The 20,744-nt window shown below is 37.1% G+C and overlaps 1 protein-coding gene across 4 annotated transcripts in view; it reads right to left on the bottom strand.

Moving 5' to 3' along the window:
* Positions 1–1,788: 1,788 nt before the first annotated feature.
* The window catches only part of ATM (ATM serine/threonine kinase), a 74,502-nt gene continuing 55,546 nt past the window's right edge, over positions 1,789–20,744 (bottom strand). For all 4 annotated transcript variants that reach the window (XM_065048839.1, XM_065048860.1, XM_065048853.1 and 1 more), the window contains 18 exons: positions 20,462–20,696; positions 18,420–18,587; positions 17,343–17,462; positions 16,092–16,309; positions 15,129–15,336; positions 14,085–14,198; positions 13,526–13,684; positions 12,629–12,767; positions 12,184–12,266; positions 10,756–10,896; positions 9,643–9,759; positions 8,166–8,315; positions 6,771–6,936; positions 5,983–6,069; positions 5,792–5,906; positions 4,143–4,206; positions 3,308–3,444; positions 1,789–3,182 (listed from right to left, as the gene is read on the bottom strand). In XM_065048839.1, the coding sequence (XP_064904911.1) occupies positions 3,002–3,182; positions 3,308–3,444; positions 4,143–4,206; positions 5,792–5,906; positions 5,983–6,069; positions 6,771–6,936; positions 8,166–8,315; positions 9,643–9,759; positions 10,756–10,896; positions 12,184–12,266; positions 12,629–12,767; positions 13,526–13,684; positions 14,085–14,198; positions 15,129–15,336; positions 16,092–16,309; positions 17,343–17,462; positions 18,420–18,587; positions 20,462–20,696 (2,602 nt within the window). In that variant the 3' untranslated portion in view covers positions 1,789–3,001. The remainder of the gene's footprint in view (positions 3,183–3,307; positions 3,445–4,142; positions 4,207–5,791; positions 5,907–5,982; positions 6,070–6,770; positions 6,937–8,165; positions 8,316–9,642; positions 9,760–10,755; positions 10,897–12,183; positions 12,267–12,628; positions 12,768–13,525; positions 13,685–14,084; positions 14,199–15,128; positions 15,337–16,091; positions 16,310–17,342; positions 17,463–18,419; positions 18,588–20,461; positions 20,697–20,744) is intronic.

Below are 20,744 nucleotides of genomic sequence, written 5' to 3'. Positions count from 1 at the left end.
TTGTTTAGACTTCTAAAGTCACAGCACGATCCGTATGAATGGTCTCAGATTCCACAGCGTAACTTAGGAGCAGAAAGCTCTCTACTCCCTTTCCTGTGAGAGAAGCAGACTCCACACCAGGCCCAGATGTAGCACCCCGAGGTCACCTTTCCTCTGAGGGAGACACTTGTTGAATGGGTACAAATCCTAGATGGTAATTTTGCTAGTATTTATTTAGATTTTGCTCTGCTCCATTGTGGAGTTGTAATTTCAGCAACAAAAGGTGACTGAAAAGGCAAACATCCGCTGCTTTATGGTAGACTCCGCTGTTGACAAATACAAATGGCAATGGAATCCAGTTCTCTTAAAGCACATTTGCAACAATTTCCCTCTTCAGAATGCACAGCATGAGTCTTCCGGACAGTAGATTGCTGAATTAATGCACAAGCTTTATACTGAAAGCTGAAAAAGTTATTAGAAAGTGATGCTTATTTTTAGCACTTATCCCCAGGCATTTTTATCTTTAACCTGTTTTGAAAACATTTACTTCAATGCCTTTTGCAGCTCATGTGTAAACTGTGATTGTTCCATCTCAGTTTGAGGCAATTTGCTTCACTTCTGGCAGCTGACTGAACACAGCAGCACCGCACTAGCTCTAAGCCCTAAAAACCCATATAATTCATCTTGGATTTTGCTTAACTGAAGTCTCCGTCTATACTGCTAAATAAGAAATGGGGTAGAGAGCATGCTCCAGGGCATGGGTCAAACAAGAACAATAACTCTTCCCCACCACACTAGATCACAGGCTCACTTTTCTTAGAAATTGTATTTTCTAAATGTAAATGTTTTGCTAAGATGCATTCCAAGAAAAAAAAAAAAACATGCTAAAGAAGCAACTTGACTTGTCTTCACATATTTTTAGCTTACTAATATAGTAAATATATATGAGGCTCTCAAATAGTAATCCAACCTTCCATCGGTAGTAGCATCTGTGACAAAACCATTTTTCAGAATTAAACAGCATTTCCACGCAGATTTTCTTTTCCTATTCTTACACAAGGAAAGTGTGTATCTGGAGATGACACATTTTTGCAAACTGCTCACTTCCCAAATTTGACTTTTAAAATTTGAAGCATTAATGGAACAAAAAGCAAACATGGGCTCTGACAGTTACTACTTGGATACATGAGGCTTTGCATAGATGAGAATTATCTCAAGAATGTTAGATTAAATCTCATGGTAACAGGATTGTGCCACCTTGGTTTTGACAGTGTTTTTGAGACTTTAAGGTTTGTCAATAATTCAAACTGTTTGCATATGTTTGTCAGCTAAATGGTGTTTCACTGCTGCAGGAGCTTTCTAATAATGTAAGCAGGTTCCAATTACATCTACAATATTTACGTGCAATTTCATTTCCATTTCATTCAGCTTGAACAATGAAAATGTGTGGACATCCACAATATAGGTATGAGACACCAAGTTACCAGCATTGCAGAGGAATAATTAAATTCTTTCCTCTGAAGTCAGACTGCCTAAAGAATTTCCTCTGTAGGAAGCATGAGAAAAAAATCCAGAAATACGACTCGTTTTTTTCAATCAGTGCTTAAAAATAACAACTTTCAAGAGCTTCTTGTTTAGTTCTTTCCCACCTGCCATTCTGTAATTGCTTGGTAGGACTTTTCTCCCTTTCTTAAGTGTCATTCACAACCCACATCCCGAGTGCACGCTCTGTCAGGTAAGTTTCCTTTTCAGAGAACAAATCACTGTATTCTTGGATTAAGTTCTTCCCCACAGGAAAAACAGGATGCGTTTTTGGTTCCAACATTCAACAGAAATTTATGCCAGCTTCATGAAAACATAATACAAAAGACTCATCTTGCTGTGTTGACATTACCTTATAAAACAAAGATACAGCATAAAAATTATGGGAACATTGTACAAATAAAGATCAGTGAAATGCTAATTAGAACAGAAATGTTTCATTTATATTGCTGTAAAAATGCATAAAGTGTAAACTACGACAATGTGAGGATATGCCAAATTTTATTTGTATTTTAAATATACAGATGATTCGCGAAGATTTATTAAATACAGCAGTGAGACTGTTATTTGAGTGGATTCTCCTATTATCCATATTCATTGACTATCCAATTATAGTAGGTCTTTTTATTTCAGAAGGAACAATGACTTCTGTAAAACTGTGTGCAACCTGAATGAGATATTTGTGCTCAATATACAACTTTCTGATGGGTGTTTAGTCCAGATACAGAATGACTGTTTGCTTTAGAGGCGTCTCTTGTATGCTAAGTTTCATGGTATAGTCAAGTCTATTTTATCAAAGAAGTCTGAGCTACAAAAGCTAAATATTTTTTATTTCTTTATACTATTAAATGTTATAAAAATAAAATACCAACATAATTTTCTTTGCAACAGGAAAAAAGCAGCCATATTATACTTGGCTCAAAGTCCATATCTATATAAAGTGTCCATTTAACTGAGCTAAAAAAACCCACCTCAAGAACCCTCATGTTCATGAAACATGAGGTTCTCTTGTTTTCTTTTACATTCACCGTAGCATTATCTTGCAAGTATAACCCTCCTTTTGAAATGCACTTTAGCTACTTACTTGATGACTCCTGGTTTTTAGCTCATCCATTCTACACGGTCATGTTACCATATGAATTATTCTATACAAGACAGCAGCTATTTATCATACAAACAAAAGTGATGAATCTCAAGCTTCAGGAGTACAACACGCCCAGTCTGCAGAAGCACAGTCCTTGCAGGGCACAAGGAATACCTAAGCACTGGTTGGTGTTTTATACTCACTCTGTGGTGATCACAGGTAAGAAATGTTTTCTCAGTAACAAGTTATGGAAAAAAAAAACCAAACATCCACCACATACATATAAGCCTTCTTGCTCCTGGTACAAGTTTTAATTGTGAAATACCCACGTGAAATGTTAAGACACTTCCTGCATAAAAAGAGGTTTCTTGTAAAGCCATGCTGGATCCTTCCAAGTCACACCCAGGGTTTCCATCCATAAAAGAGTCGGCACAGGTTTTTCGGGTCCATGGCCTGCTGAATGAGGAGGTTCACCTGTCCCCCCACACTGAGCACTGTTCCCTCCTCAACACCTTTCAGCTTCTCCTGGAGTCTCATCAGAACACGCTCAGCCACTTTGTTAAAACTCTGGTCATCACTGCCGGCAGAATAAGAGAAGAAAAACAAGAGCATCAGGACAGGGATCCTGAGCAATGCTCAGGAAGCAAAGAGTAACACAAGGCAACAGTGGAGTGGGCAGACGCTAAGACAAAAATCTCGCACCTGACTTTTCTTTTACATTCTTGTGGATCAGTACTGAGCGTAGAGCTCATGTCAGCCTCATCCTCCGGTCTCTGCTGCAAATACAAGGCTTTCAGTGGGTTCATCGTCCAGTCGAAAAGAGGATCATAGAGCAGCACCTACACAGTAAATAAACCACTGCTTAATTTAAAGTGCTCATCACAGCTAGTCCAGTGCCCTAGCAGGAGCAGAAACAGCTGGCAATGCTCAAGCTAACCACAGTATTAGGAGGTTGCTTGTGGGTTTTGTTGTTGTTCTTTTTTTTTGTTGTTTTAAATCAAATAGAATTGGGCTAAAATTGCCTCTTAGACAAGCCAATGATAAAACTGCAACTGATCATTTGCAGGTGTTTGTGTTGTTCAAGCCTGACTCAGTTTTGCACCCAGTCCCATCTTGGCAATGAAGACGCCATTTTTTTTATACACTTCCAGGCACTAAATATCATCCATCAGCTTTAATGCATAGTATAAGCTGCTTTTAAAAATTATTAATTATCCTCTTTGTGACTTATGCAAAGAAGATTTAATTCGATCAGCACTACTCACGCTAGGATTGTTGCACCATGGCTAGAAACATTTAGATACTGAAGAGGGAAAACTGCATATGCCTGAAATGGCCAGTGCCCACAGAAAATACAAACTGATCTTGATTTTATTGAAGACTACATCAGTTAACAAACCCGGCCAACACTTCTACACTCAAATTGAACAAAACCCCCCTACATGAATATTCAATATAGTAATGCAGACAAAGACAAAGAGAAGAAACTGAAGATTTTCTGGCAGGTTACTGTCAGAAAGAATGAAGAAATGCTTACCTCTACTATAGTCAGCAAAGCTTCTTGAGAATTTCTCATAACAGCCATTGTTTTCTCACAGCATCTAGAAAATATTTTACTATATATTTAGGTTCTTTTTGGAAAAACTGAATGATTTTTCATCATTTAAATAATGGATATTTTCACGCTTCTTAAAGGTTGATTTTTAACATATGACTAACCTCTCTGATATTTCAATTTTGGAAAAAAAAAGAATTGAGAAATTTAGAAATGTAAGGCCAGAAGGAGACTGGATAGTTCATTGGTGGGAAAGAGATGACCTGTTTCACTGTCTGAAACAGTTCTATACAGAGTTATCCACCAGGTTAACACCCACGATGGCAGAATTGCTTGGCAGGAGGGAACTGTGTGTGCCAGAGGTGCTCTGCAACACACCGGGGAATCCTGACAGCGTCCCTTAGCATGAAGGGAGCAGATCCGGTACCAGACATGAAGCGATTCTTGAAGTCTCTCCACTGACTTCAGATATAGAAGCGGTTACCTACATTTGCTCCCAAGTAAACTAAGCTTGTGGAAGGAACACGGAGCTTTCCTTACAGGGCAGGTACTCCAGCAGAGGAGGGATGAGGCTCCTGTCTGCTTCAGGATGAGAACACACACAGCAACGTTAACTGACTGTGTTCACATCCAGTCCTGAGAGGGCTTACTTATGCACTTACTGTTCACTACAATTCAGTCTGGCTGAGGCAGAAACGGCATCTGCACCAGAGTCTTTTATACTGTATTTATTTATTTATTTATGTATTTATGTATTTATGTATTTATTTATACTGTATGCTTCAGCTGGAGCCAAACAATTAATGTATGGGACAAAATTTTCAGAAGTAACACAAAAGTGTGAATCTGACAGCATCATGTTTAGAGCAGAAGTGGCAGTGACTGTTCATTCACAGGACAAAGGTATATTAGGAACAACTTGTTAATTGCTGCCTTACTGAGACAACACACTATGTACTTTTCTAACGACATGAAATTTGGGCTTTGCAAGCACCATGGCCATGAACATCACTAACGTCTTGAATGGCAGAGAAGTCCTGCGTTTTAGGGTTCTCGGGTCATTCACAGGAGATACGACGAAAGTTGACAGAAACTCAGTCCTTTTGGGATTTTTCTGTTTTGCAGCTCAAATATACTGTGGGATTTATATTTTGCACTTTCAAAGTGATATCAAATATAAGATTCAAAAGAGGAAAAAGACTGCAAATTACTTACATAAAACTAAACAGAAATAAGAGACAGAACAAAATGGCTCAAAGAAACTCAATAGCTCTGAATATATAGTACAGCTCTGAAAGAAACACACAGTTCTGAAGGAAAAAAATTCAGCAGTCTTATTAAAGGATGGAATTCAGCTGTGGAGCCTTTGCAAGCACTGAGCCATTCCTGAATTCCACAAGAAGGTGACAATAACCCATTGGTAAGTGGAAAGCAGAACAATAATTAACTTGTAATTGGTCATATAATAAACAACAGCGTATGAGTTAGAGGACAGCCCTTATGTTTGGATATTATCAGCAGAAATCTGAGTGTCCTCACAAGCATCAGAACTATTAACATGTAAAAATCAGAATGCCTCAAGTAAAATTACTTCGTTGCCTCCTTACCCTGTGCAATTTAGGACCACTCACCTTCTAAAGACTCCTTCCACGCCAGTAATACCCATTCCATCCACAATGTCCCTGGTTAATCTAAATGGAACCGTCTCTGGTGTGGGAAGGATTTTACCTTGCTCAAAAGCAACCCCTAAATAAAAAGATAAACATTTAAAAAAATGTTGAAGTAGAAAAAAGATAAGGATTCTCTTGCCTGTCCCACTTACCCAGATCTATATGCACTAGTTCTGCCGTTTGTTCATCTATCAAGATATTCTGCACATGTCTGTCTCCAAGTCCAAGAATGTAGCCAACTAAAATAAAAAGGTATATTTACATGCCATAAAAAAACATGGAAAATTTAACAAAGAGAAGATTACTAGAATCAGTGTAAGACGTGCAAACAAATTAAAAATGAGAATACTTCTTCCCTCACGTATTCATCTTACTTCTGTAAAGAGCAAATGCCGTTCTACAAAGCCAAATAACAAATGCAACTGCAAAAAGGTTATTCTCATATAGACGTGTATTGTTTCACAGCCTTCTTACCCATTTCTCTCTGTAGATGGGTTAACCAAACAATTTCACAGCTTTAAAAAAAAATATATATATAAAAAGCAAGTGCACAATAAAATTAGATTTGTTACTAGATTAAGGTTTTCAACTCTGTTAAAACATTTGAGGCTCCAGGTGAAATGAATACGTGTTAAATCAGAACAACAGAAATAGTCCGGTAGAAACTAAAAAAACCTACCAGAACCTAAAAATACCAACCACTACAAGAAACAAAGAAACACAGAACTTCATTCTGGTTTTCTGTCACGGAAAGGGCAGGGGGATGCATCAGGAATCTTAATTATAAGAATAAATGCTGGTGTTCTTGCTGGCATTTTTTGCCCCCTACTCCCCCTTTTCTGACATGTGACAAAAGCAGAATAAGCCATTATCTCTGAAATGGTGGGAACTCTTTGTTTACAAAATCTAAAAAGCCAATGTTAATAATCCAATACAATACCTATAGAAGAAGTAGCCACACTGCGAGTGTACGCCAACCGTTTTTCAAACCACACAGCTGGATCCAGGAATTTTTCCATGCAGAAGTAACGAAACACAGGCTGAAAGTTCTCACAAACTTCCATGAAGATGTTGTATTTCTCTTCAGAATGTTTCCTTTGTGCATCCTTTAAACAAATAAGAAATGTTTTCCCCAGGACTGCCTACTTTGAAAGGAAATTACCTCTTCATTTGAAAGAAACACATTCCTGCTTTCTACCCCTCTCCCCTCCATGAAATGCTGTTCTCTTTCCCTCTCTGAGTCAGGAATGAATGTCTCTTTTACAGCAACCATTAATGCACCTACCTGTTTTACTATAGAATTATATTTTCATACACAACTCATGGGCTACATGTAAAAAACACACTCCCGTTTCTCTGGCTCAGCAAGTGTATCTATTCTGTATGTCTGTACGGGTAAATGCATCTCGCTGGGAGATGGTTCCGCTGCACTTTCTACCTTTGCTCATCCGATGGCTCCTGTCACTGTGAGAAAGTCATTCTCACTCATTCACATGCAAAAGCTGCACAAAGCCCAAAATAAATATACTTCCGTCCTGGTAGTACTACAGAGATTTAAAAGGAAATACCTTGCACAATCATGGTGACACAAAGTACAATTAATTATTTTCTAAAAGTATGGTGAGGTGGTTTGTGGAACTGAACTAAACCAGCTGAATCCACCCAGCAGCCACCTGTCATCAGAAGAAGGAACCCTCCCCTGCTTCTATCTACTGATACAGATATTTTTCCACCAGTTTAATGTAAAATTACTCTTATTTTGGCTGAGCTCCGTGAACTGACTCACTGTAGGGGGCAGAGGGTTCACAGCTGTCCCGGTGGAGGAGAAGCCAGACTCCTTCCCACTGCCTGATGGCAATTAAGACATTACAATAATCTCAGCTGCCTTCTAAAACCAAATTTTTATTTTCAACAACTAGTATTTAGAATTTTGGTTTAGTCATGAAAACAAAATGATTTTTCAATGCAATGAGAAGCATGACCAATATAAATTAAATCTGTAAGATAACTTCATACTGAATTCTGCTGGGTCTCTGTAATGATAATTTTGGAATTCCAATAGATTTATATTCTAGAAAACAACTCACAGATTCTTGGAGATTCAGCTGTATTCAAATCCTTTCTGCATTTAGCAATTTTTGATTTTGTAAAAACTCTTCCCAGGCTGCATGTAGATTAGTCTGAAGGTCTATTAATTCCATGCCACTGGTCATATTCATTATTATACACTAAAAGCATACTACATAATTCTCTGTTAATACATTAAACAAAAACTCCTAACCCTCTGTGTAAGAGAATATGAGCCAGATATTTTTCTTTCATTATTTTGACTCACCATCATTATTTTCTGACACTGATAACTGGAGTAATCTTTTGGCCTGTATCTCTTGTGAGCTCCCTCTTCCACGTTCACCAGAAACTCCCCGATGGGGGTTGTTCCTGAGCACCACTCCAGAACCCCACTTCCCTGAGAGAGGGGAACCACCTGCAAAACAAAACCGCTGCTGCATGGGGGAGAGAGATACACACACAGCTATGAATATGCACGCTGCAAAGTGTTGTTTAAAAAGGACCAAACCATACAGCTGACCACAATATACATTCTAAAGACACATGTATGCATTTATAAAATACACTCAAAGTTTTTCTATCAAACACTTGCACATTTCTTCCCATCCCAGAGAATCTTCCACTAAGCACTTCAGTACAAGTTATGATTATACTCAGTTTGCATGTCTGTGCCAGTATTCTGGCACATTCTGCCGGAATGGGAATTTATGTGCAAATTGCACATAAAAAGTAAAACCAAGAACAAACACGTGGTAGCTGCACGAACGTATTTGGCTTGTTTCAGTCTGCTTCCCACCCAAGGGAACAGCTTCTTACTTCTTAACTGGCTGCATTAGTCACCTCTGTTGCTTTAGCAGATGGAACTGGCCGGAATTAACAATCTCCTGTCCTCAGAAAAACAGCTACTGCCTGTTTTCTTCCATTTTCTTTTCTTATGAAAGTCTCTTCATCCCATAGTGCAACCCTCATTCACTTTTATCCTGCTCTCATTCATTTTCACACACATAAAGATCTGAGTCTTCACTGAAAATGGTTCAAAAAGTGTAAGTCCAACTCCACCTGTGAACTCTTAGAACTACGCTGGCAGTTGAGATAACCTCCTTTATTGATTCTGGAATGCACACTCCTCATTTGTCAAAGACAAGAACTTTTACTTAGAGAGCACTTATTCAGATGTCACCTTCATAGCTATTATTATAAACTCAAGCACATAAAATGTGAGGAAGAGGGGAAAGTTCCTGTTCAAATACATTTTCTGCATTCACAATAAGAATTTATTCCTATATCCCCAATTCCAACAAAAACAGGTCTGCAATTCAAATTCTGCATGAACAAACCCTAGACGGGACTTCTGGGTTCAACTGTAACGAATACTGAAAGATTAAAATTAATTATTAATTAAGGAATATCAAAAGACTTTAAAAAAAAGAGATTTAATAAAGAAACTTGTATGCTCAAGTTTAATGACTAGCAACTTAGAGTTCAAGGACAGTGCATGACTTAATTTATTTTCAATTATAAGTTCATCCTTTTTTTAAGGATTTGGAAAAAATCCAATTGTAATAATTGTAATTATGACATTGCATTAATTGTTTACTCCATACTTTAAGGAGCAGTCACTATTTCAATAAAACATAAATAAATACACTTTTATATTGTCTTTAGGTTAAAAAGAGGAGAATGGGGAAACAGGCTTTATCTGTAGCACTTATTCCTCTGCTGCAGCAGCTGTTCGGGATTACCTTGTATCTTCGGATTGTTAATTTTCTCTTTCGTGTTTCGGTGTTTTGCTGGAGCAATGTATTGCACATCTGGAAAACCTGCTGCATAACAGCATCTTGTCTCAGGTCATCAAGCCCCTTTAGCATAAACAGGAAAAGCAGTTAAAGAACACTTTTCAGCATCCAACTTTTTGTTCAGCATCCTAAAAAAATTACTTTAAAAATCTGTGGAAAACACAAGTTACTTTTCCACAATAATCACCTGTAACAAAATGTAATTCACAATTGTTTTTTCTCTATGCTTGGTTTTCTAATAGTGCTCAGCTGATTAAGCAGAATCACCATTAACTTAAAACATCACCCTTTTCTTCCTTTTTTTTGACAAATGCTATTTGACTGAGGTTTCAATCAACCTAAATTCACCACATTTAGCAATTCAGCACTCAGCCGAAGCAGCATCAGTTGGTGCTGCAGTTCTCATTACTGGATGCAGATCTAGTGACCCACGTTTCTCTTTAAAACTTTCAAACCTACCCCATACTTAACAGCAAAACAGAGTTCTTCCAGCAGCTGCTGAATGTTACATTCAAAGACAGACAGAATGAAATCAACTGAGTTTAATGAGAAATACATGGTTTTTACACATTTGTGTTTCTATGTGCATGTTTTTAATTGTCTCTGAATAGTAACTTTTTATATGGGAAAGAAAGAAAGAAAGAAAGAAAGAAAGAAAGAAAGAAAGAAAGAAAGAAAGAAAGAAAAAAGGAGGTATTTAACACAAAATGTTTATGGCTTTTATGAGCTGTACACTCCAGGTCACTAGTTGAGACATGACCATGCAAGGTGCAGGCCTGGTACTTGTCAGGTAAGCTACCATATATTACATGCATCATTGAAAAATAATTAAAAAATATTTAATGTGATGACTTATTATTATATTTACATACTATTATTTATTACTTATGATTACTTTGTAATTTCCTTTATTAAAGCATTCCTGAACTGAGAAAACTGGCACTGAACTGTGAAAAGCATGCTCATGGTACAGAAGTGATAAATGAGGAAACTAACATGAGAACTTAAAAAATGCCAGCATGCCAAATCTGAGATGTCATTACAACTGACAGAACCTACCTTAACCAGCTGCCTCCTTTCTTTACCATCTGATCCTACACAATCGATTATTTTAGGCAGATGCAGGCCTCCTGCTAACCGAAATTCTGGCTTAAAAGACATAATTGTCACCAAATTCTCATATCGTCCTGTCGGATCCACCTGAAAACATAAATTAGTTTAAAACTAATACAAATATTACCTCAATTTGACTCAGAAAAAGTAGCAACAAGTTGTTTGCAAACCTCATTAGCAGACTATAGGCTAAATATTAATATGAGCATTCTATCATCTACAAGGATAACACTCAGAAAGGGTACAGAAACATGCTGAACAAAGGAGTGAGTTGGATTCCTCTGTGTTCCCCTCCCTGGGATTGGGGACCTGGTGCTGCAGGCTCTGACACAAATTCCAGCCAAACAAGCTCTGACACAATTCCAGCCCATCCCAACCAGCATTCTCTCAAGAAAATGTTCATGTATAGTTGGGGGACACTAGGCTTACATTAGGCTGCAAAAGGACCCAATCTACAATCTTAAAACTGTTGCAAGCTACAGGATCTGTATCCTCAGCCATCCTCCAGATGCTCAGGCCACAAAGCAGCCCTGCTCAGGCAGCTGTAAGGAAATACCACCCAGGTGCTCACACCACACACCTCCAACTATTTCAGATAGTTTGCACTGGAGAAGAAAGGCAAAGCAAAGGACATACAAAGCGGCAACACCTGGGGCCAACGGGAGCCCTGCAAACAACTGCTCTTTAGCATGGGTGGCAACTTCTGGCCTCTGAAGTCAAACAGTGTGATGTCCCTTGGCTTGTTTTATTTAGCTTTACAGACATAGCCTGAGGCACTTCAACATAGGGAAGTTTGGCTTCCTAACACATACATTTTAGGTGGCTGGCCCAAAAGGCAACCCTACGCTACTGAAATGGGTATGTTTGCTAGGAAGAGCACGTGGCATCCAAGTGCCCATGCACCCATCGAATCCACCACTTATGCTAATGGGAATGGATTATTCCCCATTACTGAATAGCAAAAAAATATGAGGTGGCCACTCAGGAACAGCAAGAGGTGTATCTTAATTCTCACAACTTTCTGGATGTAAGCGCCTCCCTGAAGCTCTGAGCTAGCACCTACAAAACAAGATCCTCCCTGTGATTCAGGTAGCTGATAATGAAAGACTGGTCAGTGGTAACAGTGGCAAAACCACCTTTATATGATAAGCCACTATCCAGCAAATTTAAGATTTGGGGTCAAGGTCTTCCAAAGCCTAAGGAAAGCATCTCACACTGCATCTCCCTCCTGACAGGAAAGTAGCCCTGGCAGGCTGACCTGTAAAGAACGTGGGTATCTGATCAAGAGAGAAATGCCCTGACTGACCTTATAAAAGCTTGAAGTTGATTCTAAGACATGATATTATTAAGTATATTTGTTTCAACTTCAGTCACCTTAATTTCCATGGTAGGAACAACAACATCCTTCAGGTTCTTCAGTTTAGTAATTGGCTGGTCGGCTGGAATCCTTATTCCTTCTGTAATTAAAAGGAATTAATATTTTAAAATTCAGAACTATAAACATACATCGAAGATCACAAAAAGCACCTTTAATTGCTTTTGCAACCCCAAACCTCACTTCATGCTTCTGTTGAGCTGATGAAGATGACCACAGGACAACCGGAGTTTTCTGGTGTTTCATACTCAGAAAGTCTGAACCTTACAATGCAAGTAATTCCTATGACTTTTAATCTAGACTAAGTTCTACATTTATCAAAAACTGGGCACAGTGCTAGCACAGTATCTCCTTTGACTAAATATCTAGAAATCTACATTTTAATCCAAGAAAACAAAATATATCTTCACTATTAAATAGAGAAATAATTTTCCCAAGATTTACTTCTTTGAGTTTTCCACGGGGTAGCATCCAGATTCGCTAAAGTGATGTAAGCATCACAAAGTGCTTCAACGTCTCGAACCATATGAGCTCTCTTTTTTCTTACGATACTGATTATATTGCGAGCAGCCTCCGTTCTGTCCTAAAAAATGCCAATGGAGCACAAATATCAGATCTTGCAAACAATGAATGATGCATCATAACATGCAGTCAGATAAGTACAGAAGAGACACATCCTATGAAAACAGAGAAAATTGTAATAATGGACAGCCCTTCGTGATATGAACAGAAATAATGTGAAGAAAAGTTCCTACGAGTGGTACCACAAAAGAACTACAAATCTCAGAAAAAGGTGAAAAAAAGCCAAATACAAAATAAAAATGTGGAGAAAAACACAATGGGGGCAGAGAATGGAGGGTGGGAAAGAGGGTAATGAGAAACAACCGTGTCAGGCCTATAGGGATGGGGGAAAGAGGAGGCATTAATCTAGATATGAGATGATTCCAAAACAGATGGTATCATTCAAAGCAGAAAAAATAATTCAGTAAGTACTTTTAACAATGAACCCACTCAAGTCTCTGTTGCATCTAAAATGCCTTTTACAGAACCACACGTCAAGGACATCTATCACAAAACTCTTTGCAATAGCTGGGACTATTTGTTGCAGGAAACAATCATGTTTTGTTCAACCTCATAATTACTTCTTCCAGTAATAATTACCAAAGTGTGCACAAAATGAAGCGGTTTTTTATATTAAAAGTACTTTTTACTCCAACTCTTTCTTAACAAAAATCAGCTGATGACCTGTACACTAAAATACCCCTATATATATATATTTATAACAAAATGAAATTAATGAAGACTGAATGTGATTAATAAAATAGAAATTTTTGTAGTCACCACATCAAGCTGGGAGATTTCTTTCGGGGCATTTTTAATTAAATTATTTCTTCTTTTTGCATCTGGTTTTGTGAGGAGTTCATCTTTGTTAGCATTTGCCAAAGCTAATATTATAAACAAAGCATGATGCGGATGATCCAGTGAAATTCTAGACATTAGCTGTCAAGGAAAATGAAAAGATCCCATTATTAAAATCTGTACAGAAGAAAAGAAATATTTAATTAACATTAATAATTCTCTTGAACTTCTAAGGTTTCAAATAAGAAATAAAAAGTAATACTTAGATGGTATTTCCACAACTAAAATATGCTCAAAGTATATTCCTATACCTGCATAAGACTATTCTGATACAACGGGAAAATCAACTAAGTAGAAAGGCAAAAAGTCCAAAATCCTTTCCCATCGCTACACTTATTTTGCATAATTCATTTCTAATACGCCTTTATCACCTACATAACTCTTTTAGCTATAACCGCACAATGAAAGATAGATATCGTTTAGAAGCGTGTACTACTAAGCAAAAAAAGTGCTATCTTTAGATACAAAAAGCATACATTACTTTATTCAGAACTTCATGAAATCCGAAACCACCCATCATCTTGGTTCCCATCCGAGCAGCCAGCTGGTACATCAGAGGCAAAAACTTGTATGAAGGGATCTTCTCTGCATTTTCCTGTAGCAGGGAAAATTCAGTTAGAAAGCTGTACTAAACGCCAAAATAAAGTTGTAATCATAAAATATCAGGTAAGGGCTAGAATTTTGGTTTTGTATGTTTTTTTTAAACTGAGAGTAATCATTGCTGTGTGATCAAATGACAATCGGTGAGTATCACATCATCTGGCTCCATGTCTCCTGAATGCTACAAGTCCATCACAAGAAAACCACTATTTTCTATTCTAGCTGAGCTTAGATATATTGATTTAGAATCCATTTCTAGACTCTGTGTTGAGAGACAATCCTAACAACAAAAAAATACAATCTAGTTTCAGACAAGAAACAATTGTGTGTTAAAAGTATAAGTAAAGGAACACTTACTGTTTTTCAAAGTTAACTATAACACAAATAATTAAATTAAACAGATCTCCATTACAAAAAGATCATTCAGGTAAGAATCAACATATTTCCTGCATGATCCCAGAAATGACAGAATCAGCCTGAGAATGAGAACTCTACTGGTGCTTGGTTACTATGTTATAGAGACAATCTAAAACCACATCCTGTCACTTAGAAGTAAATATAATATAAACTAGAATAATGTACTAAAGGATGTTGAAGATGGGTAGTATCCAAGGTACGTAAAGAACAAGGTGACAACAGTGAAAGATCATGAGACATGCTTAATCATACAGACCTGTCTAATTAAAATGCTAAATTCAACTAAGTTAAATTAAAATGTATGGAGAATGACAACTCTCACTGATGAAAACTAACAGATGAGCAATGACGACTGAAAAAGCAAGTTTTGATGGAAAAGTTAAGGAGATACATAGGAAAACATACTGCACAGCACTGTAACTCATCTTCTAGAAACACAGGAAGAGAAAGAGAAGATGGATATTTTAATGTCAAAACATAATAAGGAAAAGCCACAGCAGACATTTACCTTCATCATTTCATTGACTCTGTCAACTCCAGAATTTTCAAGCCACAGCGAACAGAGTCGGAAGATCCACATATTATGTTCTTCTCCACTCAGTAAACAGCTGATGTAGTTCTCCACAGCTTTACACAAGAAACGTTTACGATCCTCAGTGAGGGCTTGGATGGCACATTCATCCAGTTCAAGTTCTCGCTGGACCTTCACTGTGTATCTATGTGAACAGACATTTTTAACCAATTGTCTCTTAACGAACTTACAACCCTCCCTACTTCTCTTGCTTACTAATCTAACTTTTTGTTAAACTTTCTTTGTATGTACAAGTACATAAAATAAACAACTGAGAAACCAAACTGTGGGAGCTACCACTCTACACTCCCTGTGGGACCCACCACTCTAAGTAAATTTTCAGTCAATGTCTTCTTTTTTTCATTATTCGATCTCAATACTGGTCTAAATGCGAAGATCCAGTACAGATCATTGTGTAAAGACTTCAGCTTCCAACTGCTGAAGTTCAATTTTTTTCTGCTCACTTTCAACTGCTCTTCTGAAATCTTTACGAGTTCTGTATTAAGATGAATTCTACACTTTCACCAAATGTGTAAGGGAGAAAAATCTCAAATATTTACTTTTTACTCTGTAACATTTTCTCTGTCAAATAAACTAATCAGATAAAGGGAATAAATGTGAATTTGGCCCATGACCATGCATGCTGTTTAACTGTTGTAACACTCTTTGGCTTAGTTTTGGCCCACACTACCTTGTGCTCTCATAGACCATGTTCAGGCACAGTTCAGAAACTATTTGAAACAAGCACTAGAAATTTGGCCACTATTTTGTGAAAAGAAGGGAAAATGCAGCTGAAGAGATGTGAGCCATGCTGTACCACTTGCCCAGAGGGACAGAGAACTAGTAAAGATGGAGCCTTTGATGGCTCCATAGCAACCACGTCTTCATGGGAAGTCCCACCTATTTGTCTCAACTCTGCGCTCCCTTATGAGGCCGATCTCCTCCTTGGCCTTCTTCAGTAACGCTTGCTTATTTTCAAACTCCGAGGATTTCATGTAATTTTCAATTCGCTGGTACTGATTATCCGAGAAACGAGCCAAAGACAGGAAAGCCTTCATCTTTCCTTTCTTCAGCTCGTCACTGCCGTCTCCACTGCGGCTGGTGGCAATTTCCACAGCCTAAAAGGGAAGTTACAACAATGGTAAGATGGATAATTGGATTAATGTTGCTGCAAAATAATTGATTAAACTCTGTTAAAATGGAAACACAGAATGTTTGAGGTTGGAAGAGATCTCTGGAGGTCATCTTGTCCAACTCCTCTGCTCAAGCAGGTCCATCTGCTCAAACAGGTTATTTAACGTTGCCTATGATGGGATATATATGCATACAAAATAAAACCTACCAGGCTGAATATTTTTCTCCTAAGTGAATGTAATCTTTGAGGAGTGTTTCAGTGCAAACAGTCAAAAAGATCATCCTGTATGAAAGAGTGGTAATAACCAGACAGGAGTCTCCTAAAGCTATCTTTTAGAGTAACCAAGCATGAATTTTTACAATAGTTTTACACCCTTAAAAGATAGTGAGAAAAAAATAAAAGCTAAACCAAAAAGTGACAAAAAGAGAAGAAATTATAGGTGAAAGTTTAATCATCAGTGTGACGAAACCATGAGAGAGTAACAGAGAAGAGCAACTTTGTAGAGTTTCAGAAATCAGCGTGAAATAAAGAAACATGGGCAAATACTAATAAAAATGTTCCTATTACTAAGAGTTTAAAAAAAAAATACAGTACTTGGAAATGCAAGTGCAAGACTTTCCAGTACCTGGAAAGAGACTGTTGCAAACACAACTCCCATACTGAAAAAATGTTAAGTGAATGATCTGTCCCAAGAAGGAGAGGATGTGGATGGGGTGGAACAGGAAAGGGAAACAGGACTCGCAGTCATTACCTCTGTCTTTTTAAGCCAATATTACACAGAATTTCACTGTGAACTATGTAAAGCCATATTCTAAATATTTTGAATATTCTGAAGATAACAATGTTATACAAGACTAGGTGAAACTATAATATTTTTATAAGAAACCATATTTTCAATACAGAAAAATAAATAAAATTGTAAGAAAAAAAAAAGAGTAAAATTTACTTGACATTTTAAGGACATATTTTAGCACAGCATTATGTCAAAGACTGCATATTTCAAAGACTGGATGTACCTTTTCTAAGTATTTCTGCATGATGACTGTAGGGTTTTCCAAACATGTTTCTGCTAACCAGGTTCCACATAGCCTCAGACACTCCGTATACATCAATTTCAGATGAGGATCATTCTCGACCTTTACGAAAGCAAGTTTTAAGAAAACAAAAACAAAAACAAAAAAAGAAAAAGAGGAAAGTACCAAATTAAAATACTTTTTACATATGAAGTCGGCAATTTATACATCTTTTAAACCTTGAATATAATTCAACCATTCAGGACTATTACACTAATGTATCTACAGAGTCATTTACCATCCATACCTACAGTAGTCAATAACCTTAAATGACATTCATATTCTATGATAGACTAAAGAAGAGCACATATTTTTAAATGCCTGACAGATTGAACAATGAAAAGCAGAAAAAAACAGCAACATGTAATAAAAATCAAATAAATTCACAGCAAGTTTTCAGAATCTTATTTTCTCATATTCCCAAGTAGTCTGCTGTACCATAGCATACTCTGTAGGAAACATTCAGGAATTGCGATAACTATGTGTGACCATTAAATTTTTCAGACCTCTACATGGAAACCCGGTTAAAAGTGTTCTGAGAAGATAATGGAACAGGTTTCCAAAGGACTTGTCTCCAGATTGGAAGCTCAGCTTTAACTGTATACCAGGACAAGTTTCCAAAATACTTTTAGTAGAGGGTACGTATTAAAGACATCTGATCAAGATGGCAACACTGACTGAAATACTGAAGGATGTCATAGGCTGTGAAAACACAAAACCTCTTTATGTGGACAGGGTGAACATAACACTGGAAGGTGAGAGAAGAACTAAAATTTTGGATGCCCTCATCAATTGATTCATGGAACAATCATGGAAATCAGAAGAGGAACAGCAACAACAGACTCGCTTTCAAAACCCCTGGAAAGATTTGCTAATACAGATTTTTTTGCTTTCAGACATTCTGAGAGTACCAAACAGATTTCAGGCTTTTAATTTTCTTCCAAGAGAAAACTTCAGAAAGTGGAAACAGGATCTTAAATAATTTAATTCCCATAGGTTTATACAGAATATAACACATACCTGAAACAAATCTGCATCTAATGTTTTTATCATTCTTTTAAGAATATTCAGTGCAAGACTCTCTTCCTTTTTAGCCCAGAAAACCTGAGCTTCTTCTAGTTGCCACTCAGAAACTCCATATGCTGTTGGATTGTATTGTTTAATCTGAAACATAGCTCTTTCTGGAATCTGAAATTGCAAAAAAGAATAAACAATTCTTTAAGTCACCTACATGCATCTCACAGTGTTTTGTTTTTAAAGTCCATCTTCACTAGCTCTACCTGTGCAGCATATTTTGCCTACTCAACGCTAAGAATTTATTTGCAGCAAAGAGATGAAGTTATTTTTCTATATACTTGCAGAAAATCCTGATTTGCAACAAAAATATAATGGAATTAAACCTCACAAATCTCAAAATAAAGTATCAATGTTTAACATTTCAAATTACTTGAAGGTATAAGGTATAGAAATTCTACAATAAGTATCTACTGAAAGAATGGATTTATAATTTAACTTAGTGATTATTATTACATCCCAAGAGACTGGAGAAAAACAGTAAGAAAAACAGCACCACCATACACTAATTCTGCTGCATGCCTACCTCGTCACTTATATCACCAGTGAAGTAACATCCTCGTTATTTAGTAATCCAATATCACTATGATAGTACAAAGAGCAAACTATCTTTTTAACAATGTCAAAGATCAAGACTAAAGTGTATTTTCAAAACTTATCCAACCAATAATCGAATCAATAAAACTTTTAAATAGGCAAGGTAAACAATTAAAATATAAGAATGCTTGTTAATGACAATGTAAGTTTGGGTACTTCCATCAGTGGTCAGCGTGATGATTCTGTACATCCCTCTCTTCCTTCTCCTGATGGATGGTAGTGGCACCAAAGAGGAAGAAAAGCTATTAGTTGCAAAAAGTGTTGCCTCAAAAACTTTCCTACATGCAGACACTCAGTATTGTCAATTACTAGTGTGCCAAAAGCAAAGGGTTATGATCCCATGGTTTGAAAGCCTGGTAAGGCCCAGAAGAACAGTCCAGAGGTTTCACATGACCTACAACACTGAAGAGGCTGAAACAACCATGTTTTCAGGAACACACCCGCTCAATCTTTCAGAACCTTCTAATCCTCCCCAAAGGTAGTGGCCCACTTTTAATCTTCTGTAACTAAAAATCAAAGTGAAACAAATTAACTTCTGTTGAGGCTCTTAGACACTCATCCCCAGTGTTAGTGGCTGGGCACGTATGCGATAAAAAAATCTGAAGAATTTTACCAAACAGTTCTAGAGGCACTGAGTAAACTCCACAAATTTATGAAATCAAAGACAGCTGTTCAACTGATTTCATCATTACTCTCAAAGGGAATTAGAATCTTCCTGAAATCCAATTTTAATTTCGTTTCGCAATATGTGAAGTGTCAAACATCTTTGGAGGTTACACGTTTAGCTAGAACTATCATCTGCAGTGGTTCCTGGAGGATACTGTTGCTCCATAAATTCTGGTTGTTACTCCTCCAGATGCACTACCCAGAACAGGCCAAGGCTGACTCTGGACCTCAAAAGGCATTAACAGCTGCAGGAACCACTGATACTGCAAATCCCATTAAGTCGTACAGAGAGGGAGATTTGCCACAGTGCAATGGTGCCTTGAGGGTATAAAAACCTTGAAGACAATGGTAAATATACAGATGCAAGAGAGTTCTTTTGGCAGCTTTACTCTGGAAAACTACAACAGTGTGATGCGAGTGAAGGCTGGCTACATAAAACTGCACCAAAATAAAGTAATAGAACTATAAGAGCATTCTTCACTGAAAATTTCATTTTTATGCTACCTCATAGAGTAACTTAATTATGAAAAAAAATCAGAAAACATGCCCATAATTGCAATTTATGAATAAGTTCTACATAGTTTAAATCTCAAACGAATAGATTAATTGAATAAACATAGAATACAGCTTATCTTTAGTACTGTTAAAAAATGAAATTATTTTATAAACTTAGAAAACTAAACATCTGTCACTGATCTTTACTGATCTTCTCTGGAATTTGTTACCTGTGTATTTTTAGCAGTTCTTGCAAGTCTAGAGAGCTCCACCAGATGTTTGGTCAGGATGTCTTTAATACACTCTCTTTTGGTGTTTTCATTCTCCTTTTCAAGCAAGATCTCCAAAATTACAGTGCGCAAGGCCATTACAGGTTCCTGGAAACAGAAGTCACTGTCCTTGAGAAGCTGGGACTGTCTCTGCCATTTCAAATAAATATCATTCAGCTGTTGAGGAGTAACAGATCTGCAGTTGTTATCAAAAAAAAAAAAAAGACCTGTTATTAATTCTCAC

The sequence above is a fragment of the Columba livia genome, chromosome 1 (assembly GCF_036013475.1).
Source record: "Columba livia isolate bColLiv1 breed racing homer chromosome 1, bColLiv1.pat.W.v2, whole genome shotgun sequence".
Classification (NCBI taxonomy): Eukaryota; Metazoa; Chordata; class Aves; order Columbiformes; family Columbidae; genus Columba; species Columba livia.
This window is presented reverse-complemented; position numbering and strand designations above follow the sequence as displayed.